This window comes from Carcharodon carcharias, chromosome 4 (assembly GCF_017639515.1).
Source record: "Carcharodon carcharias isolate sCarCar2 chromosome 4, sCarCar2.pri, whole genome shotgun sequence".
In the NCBI taxonomy this organism is placed as follows: domain Eukaryota; kingdom Metazoa; phylum Chordata; class Chondrichthyes; order Lamniformes; family Lamnidae; genus Carcharodon; species Carcharodon carcharias.
In genome coordinates this window covers 150,290,347-150,305,335 of record NC_054470.1, presented here as the reverse complement: position 1 = coordinate 150,305,335, position 14,989 = coordinate 150,290,347, and the positions used below count along the sequence as shown (strand labels likewise).

At 42.1% G+C, this 14,989-nt stretch overlaps 1 protein-coding gene across 2 annotated transcripts in view; it reads right to left on the bottom strand.

Moving 5' to 3' along the window:
• Positions 1–3,037: 3,037 nt before the first annotated feature.
• The window catches only part of zcchc9 (zinc finger, CCHC domain containing 9), a 33,820-nt gene continuing 21,868 nt past the window's right edge, over positions 3,038–14,989 (bottom strand). For both annotated transcript variants that reach the window (XM_041186898.1, XM_041186899.1), the window contains exons 5-6: positions 10,090–10,158; positions 3,038–3,392 (exon numbers count right to left, since the gene is read on the bottom strand). In XM_041186898.1, the coding sequence (XP_041042832.1) occupies positions 3,271–3,392; positions 10,090–10,158 (191 nt within the window). In that variant the 3' untranslated portion in view covers positions 3,038–3,270. The remainder of the gene's footprint in view (positions 3,393–10,089; positions 10,159–14,989) is intronic.

The window sequence follows — 14,989 nt, the reverse complement described above, 5'->3', positions numbered from 1 at the left end:
TCCATTAGTTGAGCAATCTGGTGTTTGCAGCCTGGAACATATAATGGAACACAGATTTTTCCTAACTGAAATTTAAGAACAAAGGCTCGTAGTTCTGGTCAGCAGCAAAGTGACGGTTCTCGCTCCTGCCTTTGAAGAAAACTGCCCACAAAGATCTAGCGATCTACACAGGAGATTTCACCTTTCCAAAGATTAATTTCACTCTGGCATCATCAATAGGGGATCTCTGGCATTTAGTAACAGTGATGTTACTAAGTGGGTGAAGCAGCCAATCACACTGAATAATTTTCACAGTCAGCATACCAGGGGGTAAAATGAACTGATTATCCTTCACTTTTTAATCATTTTATAGAGAGTGAAATATGGGGCTGAATAATAAAGGGGGCTGGATGGCCTGCCGCCCCTCCCAGAAGTTGGCATGGAGCATGTCAACATGCCACGCAGCCATAAAGCACTGCAGGATGGCCAAATGGAACTTCCGCCCCTCTCTGGGGAGGAAGTCCCGTCCTCTGGAGCTGCCAACCAAGAGTACATCAGTGGCCGCTACCGGGACTGCAGAAGGAGGAAGAAACAGGTAATTCCAGGGTCTTGGGCAGTGAGGGTTTGGGTAAGTCAGGGAGGGGGGCAAGGTGAAGAAGGGGAGAGGGTCGGTTTAAGACTGCGGTCGGGTAGGAAGGAAGAGGGTGGTTCACTCGTAGGGGGGCTGCCCCACAATCAGCAAAGGACAGTCACTGAAGAGCGAACCCCCCCTCCCCCCGCACCTTCCCACTCTTTGAAGAACATATTAAAAAAAATTGGGCTGCCTGGTCCTGACCATGCCAAATGTTTTATGGCTTGACAACAAACCTAATTGACCCTTGATTACTTATTTGAATATGATTGGGTGGGCTGCCAATTTGGTGCCCACCCACCCTCCATATTATGGAGGTGAATGGGAAGGTGTTGGGCTGGGCATCCTATTTTACTTGCCCCCCCTCCCCCGCCACAAAACACAGGGGGCACGTAAAATACAGCCCAAGGATTGGGATATTCACATGGAATTAAGGTTGCTGAAATAACATAAACTTAATTTTTTAAAAATTAAAAACCTATGGATTTCATTTCCGAATTGAGAAATTTGAATGACACCAATATAAATTTAGCTTTTCAGGGCCTGAAAGGCTGTTTGGTAGTCATTATGATTTAGTATGCCATTAAAAACACTGTTACATCTTATTCAATAAGTGTAACCTTGTGGTGGGGCGGGAGGGGGTTTAAAGCAAGATTAGAACATCAAAAAGTAGAAGTTCACATTAGTTTAAATGATTTCCAAAGGTCTCCATCTGAGGGGACTTCAACAGCAAAACCTGTGAAGTAGCAGGGAAATACTGACAGCAACTTCTGGATTTCCACAGTTAAAATGAGCATGTGCGGATCCCAGATGTTGCTGTCATTGAACGCCATCATCACAACTGCAAAATTCAGGCTCACATTTTCCAGTTTTAATCTTTCTATGTGCAACCTTAATATTCAAATACATTAAACTTGCAGTAAGTACAAATTCAAATGCAGAGTGTTAATTGTGCTATAATCAACTCCACTAATATCGAAGATTAAAAACCTTCTCTGTATATGTCTGCTAAAGTCATCTTGGTGTTCCTTATACAGGTATGGAGCTGACTGGTCCTGGTGAAACTCGAAGTGAGCAGTGATCTGGTTATCGGTGAGTAGGCGCCAATTGAAAAGCACTGCTGGTTACTCCTGCCACCAGTTGACTGAGAGGAGACTGATTGGAAATTGGCTGATGGGTAATTGGCCAGGTTGGATTTGTGAAAGGTAAATACAGTTAAAGAGAAAGGGATTGAGACTGATGATAAAGCTCTGATTACTGCAAATGAATATCAAAGTTGTATTAACAAATCCCAGGAGCTTCCTCACAATCTTGATTGCTAACAACAGCCATGCCTTGGTGATCTGGTGGATGTCTCTCTCTTTTTTCTGCCAAATTACTTCCCTTATCTTGTGAATCTATTGTCCCCCCCCAAGGCTGGGTGTCTTTTCATAGGTGTCCATTGTTGCTGCAATCATTCATGTGCGAAAAGCAAACCTGTGATCATTCTGATCTGTAAGTCTCAGATATTTGTACCGTAACTATCTGAGCACTGCTAAATCTGTCACTGTTGGTGTTAGCCAGTCAGAGCTCCCCAGAGACTCAAGCCCATATCGCAGGCTGACACTTCGATGTAGCACTGAGGGAGTGATGTACTGTTGGAGATCCCAGCTTTCTAATGAGATGTTAAACAAGGGCACTGTTTGTCCTCTTGGCTAGAAATAAAAGACCTCAAGTCACTACTTGAAGAAAAGCAAAAAAGTTCTACTGGCTTCCTGCCTAGACTATTTCACTCGACTAGAATCACTAAAACAGATTATCAGTTCATGTATGGCATTGCTGCATGTGCTACTTCACTGTTTGCAAATCATATGATGTTTTAAACGTTACAGCAATGACTACAAATGTGAGCCCCGTCCTTTCATATAGTATTTGTTTGATGGGCCATGGTGCGTGCTGTCAGGGCTACCCTGTAAATTAATGATTTGAATCTGATCTTTAAAAATAAGAAATAGATATAATCTCTGCATTATAGTGAAGCCAAGTTTAAAGATGGAACAACCTCTTTGCTCCTCCCCCACATAAATTATAAACAGAATACGATCTCCTACAGGCCTACATCCCTCCGAGAACTCTGTGTTTCTCCAACTCTGGCCTCTCATGCATCCACTATTCTCTACGTCTTCAGACATTTGGGCCCTAAGCCCTGGAATTCCTTCTCTATATCTGTCTCCCCACCTCTTTAAGACCCTCCTTAAAATGTACCTTTTTGACCAACATTCCCAATTTTTCCATTTTTGGCTTGGTGCCAATTTTTGTCCAATTCTCTCGCTCTGAAGCACATTTTCCTACATTAAAGGCACTATATAAATGTAAGTTGTTGTTGCAAAGCACCACGTTCAATTTTCTATTTGTAACTTTACACTAAATTATATGGACTAAATGTAATCCCAGTGCAACCTCATAGAATCATTTATTTGAATTATGTACAATGAACACTGTTTTGGGTTGTATTAGGCCTGAATTTGACACACAATGGCTCCACCTGCTGGTATTAAACAGATTTTTTGTACACTTCCCATTTAAATATAACATCCAGATTTTTAAATCAAGATAAATGTTCTGGACTTGCTGGATGCCCTTCTAGGCAAGTCGATGAAATCCTAATTTCAAAGGTCTGTTTAAAAATTGACAATCTTTGGAATTTTCTGCTTCGCTTTATGAACGTTTGAAGTCACTGGAATTTCTTCGTAATCAGCACTCATTCCTTTTGTCCATCGGCCAACAGTTAAAACACAATTGCCTGAAGAGTGAGAAACAGCATAGTTAAAAACACAATAGACTACATCAATTAAAAGAAAAATCAAATATTTTAATGAATGCAGAAAGTAACTGGAGTGGAAGCAAGTCATCCTTGATCCTGAGGGACTACCTAAGAGGAAGATGTGTGTGTCAACAAGAGGTAGTTTATGGAATAAAGTATGTGGATTGAGCACAATCCACTGGCAGGATCTATTGCATTCAGTATTGAGAATGGTAGAAAAGCAATGTTTTTTTTTAGTTTACTGGAATTAAATATTTTTATCTTCTTTGGTAGAGTGTGATTTACATGATAACACTTTAGGACTGAAATCACCAGAGAGATATTGCCTATGAACTTGTTTTGTATGAACTTGCTGATCATTATTTTCATAAATGTATCACTCGTCTAGCCTTTGTTAAAGAATTTAATTGCTTATATAATGTAATGCAATTGGAACTCTTAGATAATCCTGTCAGTACGCTTCCTATGGACTCTGTCAGTAAGGTTTCTTTTTATGCTACTGCAGCAATTGTCCAAGATAACCAGCATGACACTCAGCGCTCAGCATAGGGATTTGGAGTTCTAATACATTAGGATACGAAACGTTGGGATGCTAGCTCAATCTTCTGCGTTCCACTTTATGATTACAGCCATGTTAATGGGGAAAGGCTCTGGGGGAATTCTGGAGTTGAAAACTGGGGGTGAGGATTGGGGGGGGGGGGGGGGGGGGGTGGAGTTTTCCTCCAGGCTGTCTCTTGCACTTTTCAACAAAAGGATCTAAACAGTTAATAGACGCCAAGAGGCAGATGCTTTCTTGTCTTTTTGACTCCAATCAATGGATAGCTAGAGGAGACTAAGGTGGGTGGGGGGGAGAGAGAAATTTCATACCCACAAATAAAAGTAAGTGAAATAATGGAACCTTACAAAAACAAAACATTGCTGATGCTGGAAACAAAGTTCCGATGTAAGATCATGCAGCTGAACGTTAATTCTGTTTTTCTTTCCACTGATTCTGCTTAAGCTACTGACTACTTCCAGAATTTTCTGTTATTATTTAGAATGCAACCTTACTTGCGATATCACCACTGTGCTGTGCAGAACAGCTAATACTTTTGCAAAATAGAATTTTTTTCACACTCTTGCTCCTGGGTTCTATATGCTTCCATCATCATCTACAATATTGTTTAGGACAATTAATACCAGATGAAGCAGGTTGATCCAACAGTCTGCAACCTTGACCCTGAGCTGAGCTTAACCCTCTTTAGAAACTAGCCATTTTATATATATTATTACATGTTTTTTCCCTCAGGAATAATTCAACCTGTTCACAATAATTGTGCAAACTGTTTGTAAGATACTAAACAGAAAGACTTCGATGCATTTTTGGCCAGAAACTTAAGTGGACCATCTATATAAATACTGTAGCTTCAAGAGCAGGTCAGAGGCTGGGAATTCTGCAGGGAGTAACTCATCTTCTGACTCCCCAAAGCCTGTCGACTATCGACAAGGCACAAGTCAGGAGTGTGATCCACTTACTTGGATGAGTGTAGCTCCAATAAAACTCAAGCAGCTCGACATCATCCAGATCAAAGCAGCCCACTTGATTGGCATCCCATTTACCACATTAAACATTCACTCCCTCCATGACTGATGCATAGTGGCAGCAGTGTATACCATCTATAAGATGCCGGGCAACAACTTATCAAGCCTCCTTCAAAAGCACCTACCACCTAAAAGGACAAGGGCAGCATACAGGTGCTAACACCACCACCTGGAAGTTCTCCTCCAACCCACTCACCATCTTGACTTGGAAATATATCGCTGTTCCTTCACTGTTGCTGGGTCAAAATTCTGGAACTCCCTCCCTAACAGCCCTGTGGATGTGCTTACACCAAATAGACTGCAGTGGTTCAAGAGGCGGCTCACCACCACCTTCTCAGGGATAATTAGAGATGGGTAATAAATGCTGGCCTAGACACTGACATCCACACCACATGAAAGAATAAATTTTAAAAAGTATAATCATACAACAATGTAAAAGTACCAATCAATATCTTACCAGCGACAGGTGGGGGCCGGGAGGTCTGAAAAGCAGAAAGGGATCAGGCAAGCTGGGGGGGTGGGAGGAGTTTGGCAGTTCTGGTGAGTGGGAGGGGGCCACGAGAACTGGCCGGTGGTGGGGGGGTGTATTGGGAAGGTTAGCAGGTGAAGACGGGCTCGGGAGGGCCAACAGGGGAGAGGGGCTCAGTGGAAGTGGATTGGGAGGACCAGTAAGTGGGAGTGGTGGGTTCAAGAGGACCGGTGGGTAGAAGCAGCAAGCAAGGGCTGGGTATAAGCAGCAAGCAGGAGGGGGTCAGGAGGACTGGTGAGTGGGAGGGGGCCACGAGAACTGGCTGGTGGTGGGGGGGTGTATTGGGAAGGTTAGCAGGTGGCAGCCAGGGAGAGTGGAGAGTGGGAAGGGGTCGGGAGGACTGGTGGGGACAGCAGGTCGGGAGAACTGGTGAGCGGCAAGGGGTCGGGAGTACTGGTGAATGGGAGGGAGCCGAGAGGGCTGGTGGGTGGGGTGGGGGTGGGGGGGGGGCTTGGGATAGCAATGCTGAGCCAAGCAATGGGAATTGTTTAAAGAATATATTGGGCACTGAACATGTGGAGTTATAGCATGGTTCTTAGTGCATGTGTAGTAACCCCGCTAAAATGAACATCGGCTAGAATTTCTAGAGATAGCAGGGTTTCTCTTCCCGCCATCCGAAGAGTCAGCGCAGAACACAACTCCACCAATACTGACTTCCCTGAGCCATTTAATGCTTCAACAAATGTTAACTGGCTGGAGGCAGGACTTTGGCCCCTCACTCGGCACCAAGACCTGCCTCAGAGACCTACCAGACAATCTGATTGCTGGGCAGCTCTCTCATATCTGCAGTGCCAGAAGCTGCAGTGGACAGAATTGGGACTGCAAGCAGATTCCAGGTCTTGCCCTAAGGGGAAAAACTTTCCCCCTCCCCAGGGTGGGGGGAAGAGAGAGAGTGTGAGAGCGGGCACGCTTCCGATCGGCGCCCCTGATTGGGGGCATGCCGCGATTTTACGTGGGTGGGCCAATTAAGGCCCTCCCACCATGATGTCCACCAGGTAGCTTTGCGGGCCGGGGGGAGAGAAATTCCCTGAGCCAGGAGTGGGCTTTTTCACGCTTGCGCACGAAAAAGAGCACGGATCTCCTTGAGAAGTGCTGCCTCAGGGAGATGAGCTCCGATTTTAAACTTTTAATAAGCATGCTTAAAAATTTTCCTTGCCATGTCCCCTCATGTGACACTGTCACATGAGTTGGGACACATCCATAAGTTTAATGAAACCTTTCTTAAAAATTTAAATACCCTATTGAAACCTCATCCCGCCTGTGGATGAGGTTTCATGCTTTTTCCAAAGCCCGCCAGGGCTCCCGGCCTGCCCACCAACCTTAAGGTTGGACGGTCAGGTCCAATAACAACCTTAATTAGTTTTCCAATGGCCTCAATAGGCCGTTGACAGGTTGGCGGGTGCACAGCTGACTCGGCTGCGCCCCCACCAACCTGAAAATGGAAATGACGCGGGTTGATGTTGGGAGTTCCACCCAACATCATCCTACATCATTTTACGTGTCGGCGAGCGGGCCCCGCCCCTGCTCGCTAACCAGAAGATCCTGCCCATGATTCCAGGGCCCGATATATTTTGGGGCTCTCAGGGCGGGGAGGGTAGGTGAGGCTTCGGGAGGTGTGGTTGTTGGAGGAGAAGCCGGGGAGGTGGCAGGATCTGTGGGGACTTGACCTTATGGGGGAATGGGGGGTGTTGCCCGATGTTAAAAGGAGGCTGCTGATGGAAGACCTCCCCCCTCCAACCGAGATTTAGATCCGGTTTATTTTCGGGCCTCCCCTTGCTGGGGAACTCATCCCACCAGCCGGAAAATTGAGGCTGAGTGGGAAACCGCCTTAAGTGGTCAATAATTGGCCACTTAAGGGCCTCAACTGGGAAAAGGGCACGCAAGCCAGCCTAGGCCTTGCCCGTCCATGCGCAAAATTGCAGAGATGTTGGGGCTGGCAGGAAGAGAAATTTTATACTCACCCCCCACCTACAAACCCGCCAGTGGGGGAATGTAAAATTCTGCCCATGGAGGCAGTTTGATTCAAGCTAAGTTCCCTAATTGACAAATCGTGCAATTAGAATGCACTTTAAGTGCGAACATACAAATGTATGAACATACAAATTAGGAGCAAGAGTAGGCCATTCGGCCTCTCCAGCCTGCTGCGCCATTCAATAAGATCATGGCTGATCCGACTGTAACCTCAACTCCACATTCCCACCTACCACCGATAGATTCATCATATGCAAGGCAGTGAAAAGTTACCTAGCTCTGTCTTAAAAATATTCAAAGACTCTGTTTCCACCACCTTTTGAGGAAGAGAGTTCCAAAGACTCACGACCCTCAGAGAAAAAATTTCTCCTCATCTGTCTTAAATGGGTGACACCTTATTTTTAAACAGCAACCACTAGTTCTAAGATTCTCTCACAAGAGGAAATATCCTTTCCACCCTGTCAGGATCTTATCAATCAAGTCACCTCTAATTCTTCTAAACTCCAGCGGATACAAGCCTAGCCTTTCCTTATAAGGCAACCCTCCCACTCCTTGTATTACTGTAGTAAACCTTGTCTGAACTTCTCCCAATGCGTTTACATCCTTCCTTAAATAAGGAGGCCAATACTGTACACAGTATTCCAGATGTGGTCTCACCAATGCCCTGTTCAACTGAAGTATAACCTTTCTACTTTTGTAAAAACAAAAAAACTGCGGATGCTGGAAATCCAAAACAAAAACAGAATTACCTGGAAAAACTCAGCAGGTCTGGCAGCATCGGCGGAGAAGAAAAGAGTTGACGTTTCGAGTCCTCATGACCCTTCGACAGAACTAGTTCTGTCGAAGGGTCATGAGGACTCGAAACGTCAACTCTTTTCTTCTCCGCCGATGCTGCCAGACCTGCTGAGTTTTTCCAGGTAATTCTGTTTTTGCTTTCTACTTTTGTAACTCTTTCGAGTACAAACCCATTTCCATCTGTTTCAGATGAAGTTACATTGTTTCATAGTTTGCCATTGTGAGATTTGAACTCTTGATCTTGGGGTTACAAACCCAGTACCATAACCACTTGGCTATTTAGGCCAAGCCCCTTTCTACTTTTGTATTTGATTCCCCTCACAATAAACAATAACATTGTATTAGTTTTCCTAATTACTTGCTGGAGCTGCATACTAACCTTTTGTGATTCATGCACCTGGACAACCAGATCATTTTGCATTTCCAAGCTCTGCAATCTCTCACCATTTAGATAATATGTTTCTTCTTTTATTTTTCCTGCCAAGATGGACAATTTCACATCTTCCCACATTATACTCCATTTGCCAGATCTTTACCCACTCACTTAACCTATCTATATCCTTTTGTAGCCTCCTTATGTCCCCTTCATAACTTATTTCCCTACCTATCTTTGTATCATCAGCAAATTTAGCCACCATACTTTCAGTCCCTTCACCAAGTCATTTATATAAATTGTAAAAAGTTAAGTATAGGGCAACTTTTTTCTTAATATTTTGAATTTTTTTGCCCCTGCCTTTGATATCTTGCAGGCTATTTTGAGCTTCCAAGGGTGAATTATCCTGCTGCCATGCTGCCCCAAATCTAAGTGACACCTAAGCTCATTAAATCAAGCCTTGCACTAATACCTAGCAAATAATGTGTTAATAATCTGAAAGGATATGTCATCTAGGTCACTGTGCATAATATATAGAAATAAGAATCTATGCAACAGCTGCAATTTCCTTCATGAGTTAGGCTGCAAGTGTAATTTTTTGACATCATACTCTTGGCAGGGAAACCTCACCCACCTAGAAGATACACAGGAAATTTGGGAAAACACTATACACAGTATCCCTATGATTCATTTAAATGGTCAGAAAATCATCTGCCACTCTGGTCTGAATTTTGAGATACATTCTGATGGATAAGACTCCTCAGCAGGAGAGGAAATGAGGTAAGTTATCCATTACAGCTCATCTACTTCGGGGTCACCAATACTGAGAGCCTGCAGAGACCTTACTTACACAATGTGTAAAAATAGAATTACTTTGCAATATTTAGCTATAACTAAAACACTGTTTTTGGTTCAAAGTTGAAAATGCCAATACCACTTTCAGTCTTTCCCCTCTGATCCTGATCTTTTTTTTTAACTAAGCATTCATTTTATTCACAATAGTAACTAGTGCCTCAAGAATGTTATACATGGTCAGGTTATAAGCAGAAAACTATTTGTACAATCATACATGAAAAAAAATCATGGTATATCAGTTCTGTAGAATCTATAACAAAATCAGAATATGAAAGACATATTCAGCAGGTCAGGCAGCATTGTGGAGAGAAACAGAGTTAACGTTCCAGGTGGATGATCTTTCATCAGAACTGGGAAAAAAAATCGATCTGAAACGATACCTCTGTTTCTCTCTCCTTGGATGCCTCTTGACCTGCTGAGTATTTCCAGCGTTTTCTGTTTTTATTTCAATTTCCAGTATCCATAGAATTTTGCTTTTGTTCTAGAATCTATGTTGGGCTTGTGCTCTTGGAGATTTTCTACAGCATAGGATTTCTAAAAATTAAATGTAATTTATGCAGTATCATACTCACTCATGTTCTGATGGTCTGGGCAGTCCTTCTGAAAGTGCTCCACTGAGCCACAGAGTTTGCAACAGCGACCTGTAAGACAGCACCATTTAGTAAAGGAATACTCAAAGGTAGCTGAATATCTTTTGAATTTTCAAAACATAAATATGTTTTACATATATTAACAACTACACATTTTATTTTTGCATGTTTGTAATTTAGAGAATTACAGCAAAACTATAAAATTGTAACACACTATCATTTCAAAAAATCAATATCGTAGATTTTAATAAGCATCAATTATGCTTTTCTGCAAAATCTATCTGGGAAAGAAAGGTGGAAGTAGGATGGAACTAGGTCACGCCAGAGCTCCCCTTCACTTTTTCCAGTCAAACCGTTTTACAACACCCGATTTAGTGGTCTGTCAGAAAATATACACTCTCAACCAACGTCATCAAATGGGTACGATCATCTTCATGATTCAGACCCTCAGCTAACAATTCAACCTTCACAGTTATTGTTCTTTTTAATTTTTTTTGCTTTATTCTTTATTGGTTCAAATTATATTTCATACTGAAGAATCGGTAAACTGTTACTTGTCAAAGCAAAGCACTTGATAATGAAGATGGTAATACAAGAATAAGTTAAATAAGTATTATGGACCCTAACTATCATTTCTAACATTGCAGATTTAAAGTTATGGCATTTATATTCATAGTTTAAATCATCACAACCATAGTTAAATGTACCATGCTTTGCTGAGCTATGTTGACTCATTAGATTCCAGACTTGTTCCTTGGTCTATGCCAGCTAAGCTGGTCATACTTGCATTAGCTATAACTTGTTACAGGGTTTCTGAGTTGGAGACAGGGGGAAATCAATCAGATAGGGCTTTGTTTGTCTGACAATTATGTCAGTACCATTAGGACATAATTGGGCTCACAGTGGAGGTCCTAAACTAATGTAACAGGGCACAGAGGTGAAACAAGGTGGTAGGCTACTTGGAAGGAAAAGTGAACTTTCGATGCATAGGTAATAAAGTAGTGGGAAGGGTGAAGGAGATCAAACAAGACAAGATAGTAAAAATAGACTAGGATATGGAAAAGCTTCAGCTGTGAGGACAGGCTAGAGGAACTGGTACTCATTTCAATAGTACAAAATTGGACTAAACAAAGAAATTCCAAGTCTGAGAGGTTTTGAACTGGATACTTATATTTAAAAAAAAAGTTTCAATCTCTCCAAAGACAGAACAAGTAAAAGACTCGGTTTAATGCAAATTATTAAACTGTTGTATTTCACAATTAAGTGAACATGCAGAGCTGGTGTTAAGGTAGGACAACAGCAACTAGCATTTATATAGCACCATTAACATACTAAAATGCTCCAAGGAACAATCCTTAAATAAAATCTGAGAATGAGCCACATACGAAGATGTTAGGGAAGGTGAACAAAAGCTCGGTGAAAGAAGTAGATTTTAAGGAGCACTTTAACAGAGGAGCTTTCTCTGTAAAGAGGACTTACTTAATCCAATCCGTACAACTTGTGTCCATATAATAATGTAAACAAAGAACATGCAACATTATTGCACATTAGTGTGAGGTCTTACTGAACTAAAACAGCATGGTTTCTAATTGTTCTCCAGCATTTTAATCTCTTTGCTTCAGCAAAATAGTTGCTGCTTTCTGTTTAAAAAACATGACTGCTATTGTGGCATTCCTGTTTCAAAAAGCCTCAGTCAATGTCTAGCTCTTGTGGTTTATCTTTGCAGTTCACAGCCAGAAAGGGAAGGCCTCCTTCTGCCCAAGACCAGCGACTCTCCAACATATTATGAGAGTGTCAATTATCGATTACTAAGATAAGCTAATGAACTTCTCATTATCCAGTCCGTGGGGAAACATTATCAAAGCTTGCTCATTGCATCTTACCCAGCTACTGTCTGAACTTTAAAAAAAACTTGTATGAAAACACAATGTTTTAAAACACACCATTTTAAAACACATATTTTCACAAATCCTTTCTATGGAAAAATGGTCAAACAATTCAGGAATTGACACCAATACTGTTTTTTTTTTAGAACTTTGGCACCAACCAAATGGATCACAATTGCCTTTTCCAGTCCAATGCATTCACGTGTTCACATATCTAGATGTGTACATAAAGAATAAGCCACGGCTCCAATACTGGAGGGCTGCTGACCCCGAGAAAATTATATCCCAGCAATTTTCAAAACCTAGGGAAGAGTCAAAGAAAATTGGGGAAGAAAAGGGTACTTAATTAGGCCACAGAATCCTAAAAGTTTGAAGCACAGTGTGAGGCCACTTGTCCTATGATATCTATGATATTGCTTTCCTTGAAGCTTTACAATCTAATTTATTCCTGTCATCAAGGTTTGAGCAAAAGCAACTGATGCAGTCGTATTATTATTGTGTTAACCTTAATTCCCATTTCTTTTTTACAGTAATAAAGTCAACACAATTCTACACAGTTTCCAAGATATATGTTATTTTAAAATGATAAAACATGAATGTTTTTTATTTAAGCATTGTCTCAACCCTGTCTACATGCAAATAAAATTAACTTTATGCTGGGAGGTAAAGTTGATAAAGGGAATCAAGTGTTTGTATTAAAGGGTCATTTATCACAGCTCAAATATCTGGACTATTCAAATTAGATAGCTTATCTATTCAACACGGATCAGTCAAGGTCTCCTTAGCAAGCTCCTTTCAACCATCCTTATAGAATGGAGTTTGCGTTCTAAAACCTCATCTATTCAAATCCACTTAAAGTGAAACTGCCTCTATAAAGAGAAAAACTTGAAACCCCCTATTCATAGCATAGAACCATGTGACTAAACAGAATATCACTCCTGTTGCAAAATTATTTCCTGCTTATTTTGAAATAACCAGTCATCTTCAATTGTTGAGTCCATAAGTAGCAGTGGATTGATGCAAATCAGTGCTCAATCATGAAGCATCTAATGTGGTTATATGGAATGACTGCTCTTAACTGGGCTCTTTTAAAAAAGTGTTCAGTCCTGTTCACCAACAGCAAATAGTCAATCTTAGAATCATCTGAACAGATTTTGTTAACACTGAAAAGCTCAAAAAACAGAGCACCTTCTGGAAAATTATTTCTTTGAAACTGTGTGGAAAAATAAGAAAAATCAAATACAGCAAAGTGTTTACTGTATTTAAACTTGCCAACTCACCATTTTGACAAATTGAACATTATGGCTATGAACTGACTCTTGATAGGTTGACACTCTATTGCATCTTTGAAAGCTACCATGTTCAGGAATTCCATAATTTTAAATGACTTAAAGCAAAGCAAATAGAATGGTTGAATCAGAAGACTCGCTAGTGTAAAAGCATGATTTACTATCGTCAGAACAGGAAATTCTGTTTGTTCCTACATGTTGAATGAGCTGAAAGTGTCAAATTTGCTAAACATATGGTTAGGTAGTGAAATGGCATTCTTTTTGTATTTATATGTAACCCAGCCTGATGGGGTATAATCTGCTCTGTTAAAATACACCTAAGTGTAATTAGTTTGGCCAGCATCTCCATAGCCCCTAGACAGCAATTATCTACAGCAGGTGGGACCTTTCCTTCTTTGATTTAATGCCCAGGATTTGAGGTGGAGGTCCTGCCCAGTGGCTGGAAAGTCAGGAGCAAGCCAAACTCTGCCTGCCCTTGAAGCCATGGCTGATGTTTACATACCTCAGGCAATTAGTTGCATGAAGTTGTGGCTTCCGTCTTCCCAGCAGCTGTGGCCACAGCTGGGACAGCAGCAGTCCATGGATCAGTGACCCAGGAACAGGCCTGGAGCTGAGTAAGTGGAGTTGGGGATTGCTAGGACTAAATCTGGTAGGCACTGGTGAGGGGATTGTCACTCACAAGGGCAGGATGGGGGAGGACTTCCAGCGGGGATACCTGGGTCTCTGTGGGGCCCCCCAAGGCCCACAGGGTACACGATCAAAAGGGAAGCTTGGTCCTTGCAACCATCACCCCATCTCTAAATTCCCTTTCCTCACCAAAACCTTTGAACACACCGCTGATTTCCAAGCCCCTTGCACTCCTTCCCACAATTCCATGTTTGCATCCCTTTAATCTAATTTCCGTCTCTGCACAGCACCGAAACAGCCTTTATCAAAGGAATAAATTACATGCATTGTGACTGTGGTCATGGTAAACTGATCCCTCTCAACCTTCTCAACTCGTCGGCTGCTTTTGACACATCTGACAACACCAACGTTCCTCTAAAGCTTCCCCTTCCAACTGGGTGGGACTACCCTCACTTGATTCCATTCTTATCTAACTTGTCATAGTCAGAGAATCACCTGCAAAGACTTCTCTCCCCACTCCTGCACCATTACAGCAGGAGTCCCCAAGGATTGGCCCACTCCTGCTTCTCATCTACATGCTGTCTGCCCCTCAATAGCATCAAAAAACAAAATTTCAGGTTTCACATATACTCTGACAACACCCAGATCTATCACACCACCACCTCTGTTGATCCCTCTGCTGCCTTCGATTTGTCATACTGGTTTTCTGACACCCAATACTGGATGAGCATAAATGTCCTCCAATTAAATATTGGCATGACCAAAGGTATCATTTTTGGTCCCTACCACAAACACAACTCCCTAGCCATCAATTCTGTCCCTCCCTGGCCACTGTCTCAGACTGAACCAGACTGTTCACAATCTTGGCATCCTATTTGACCCTGAGCCAAGTTTCCAACACCATATCCATTCCACCTACTTCTGTCTCTGTGCCCTCACTCATCTCCTTTCCCACCTTAGGTCAGCTGTTGCCGAAGCCCTCATCCATGTCTTTGTTACCTTTAGACTTGGCTATTCCATTGCTCTTCTGGCTGACCTTGCACTTCACATCCTCTATGACTATGGGCAGAATTTTACAGT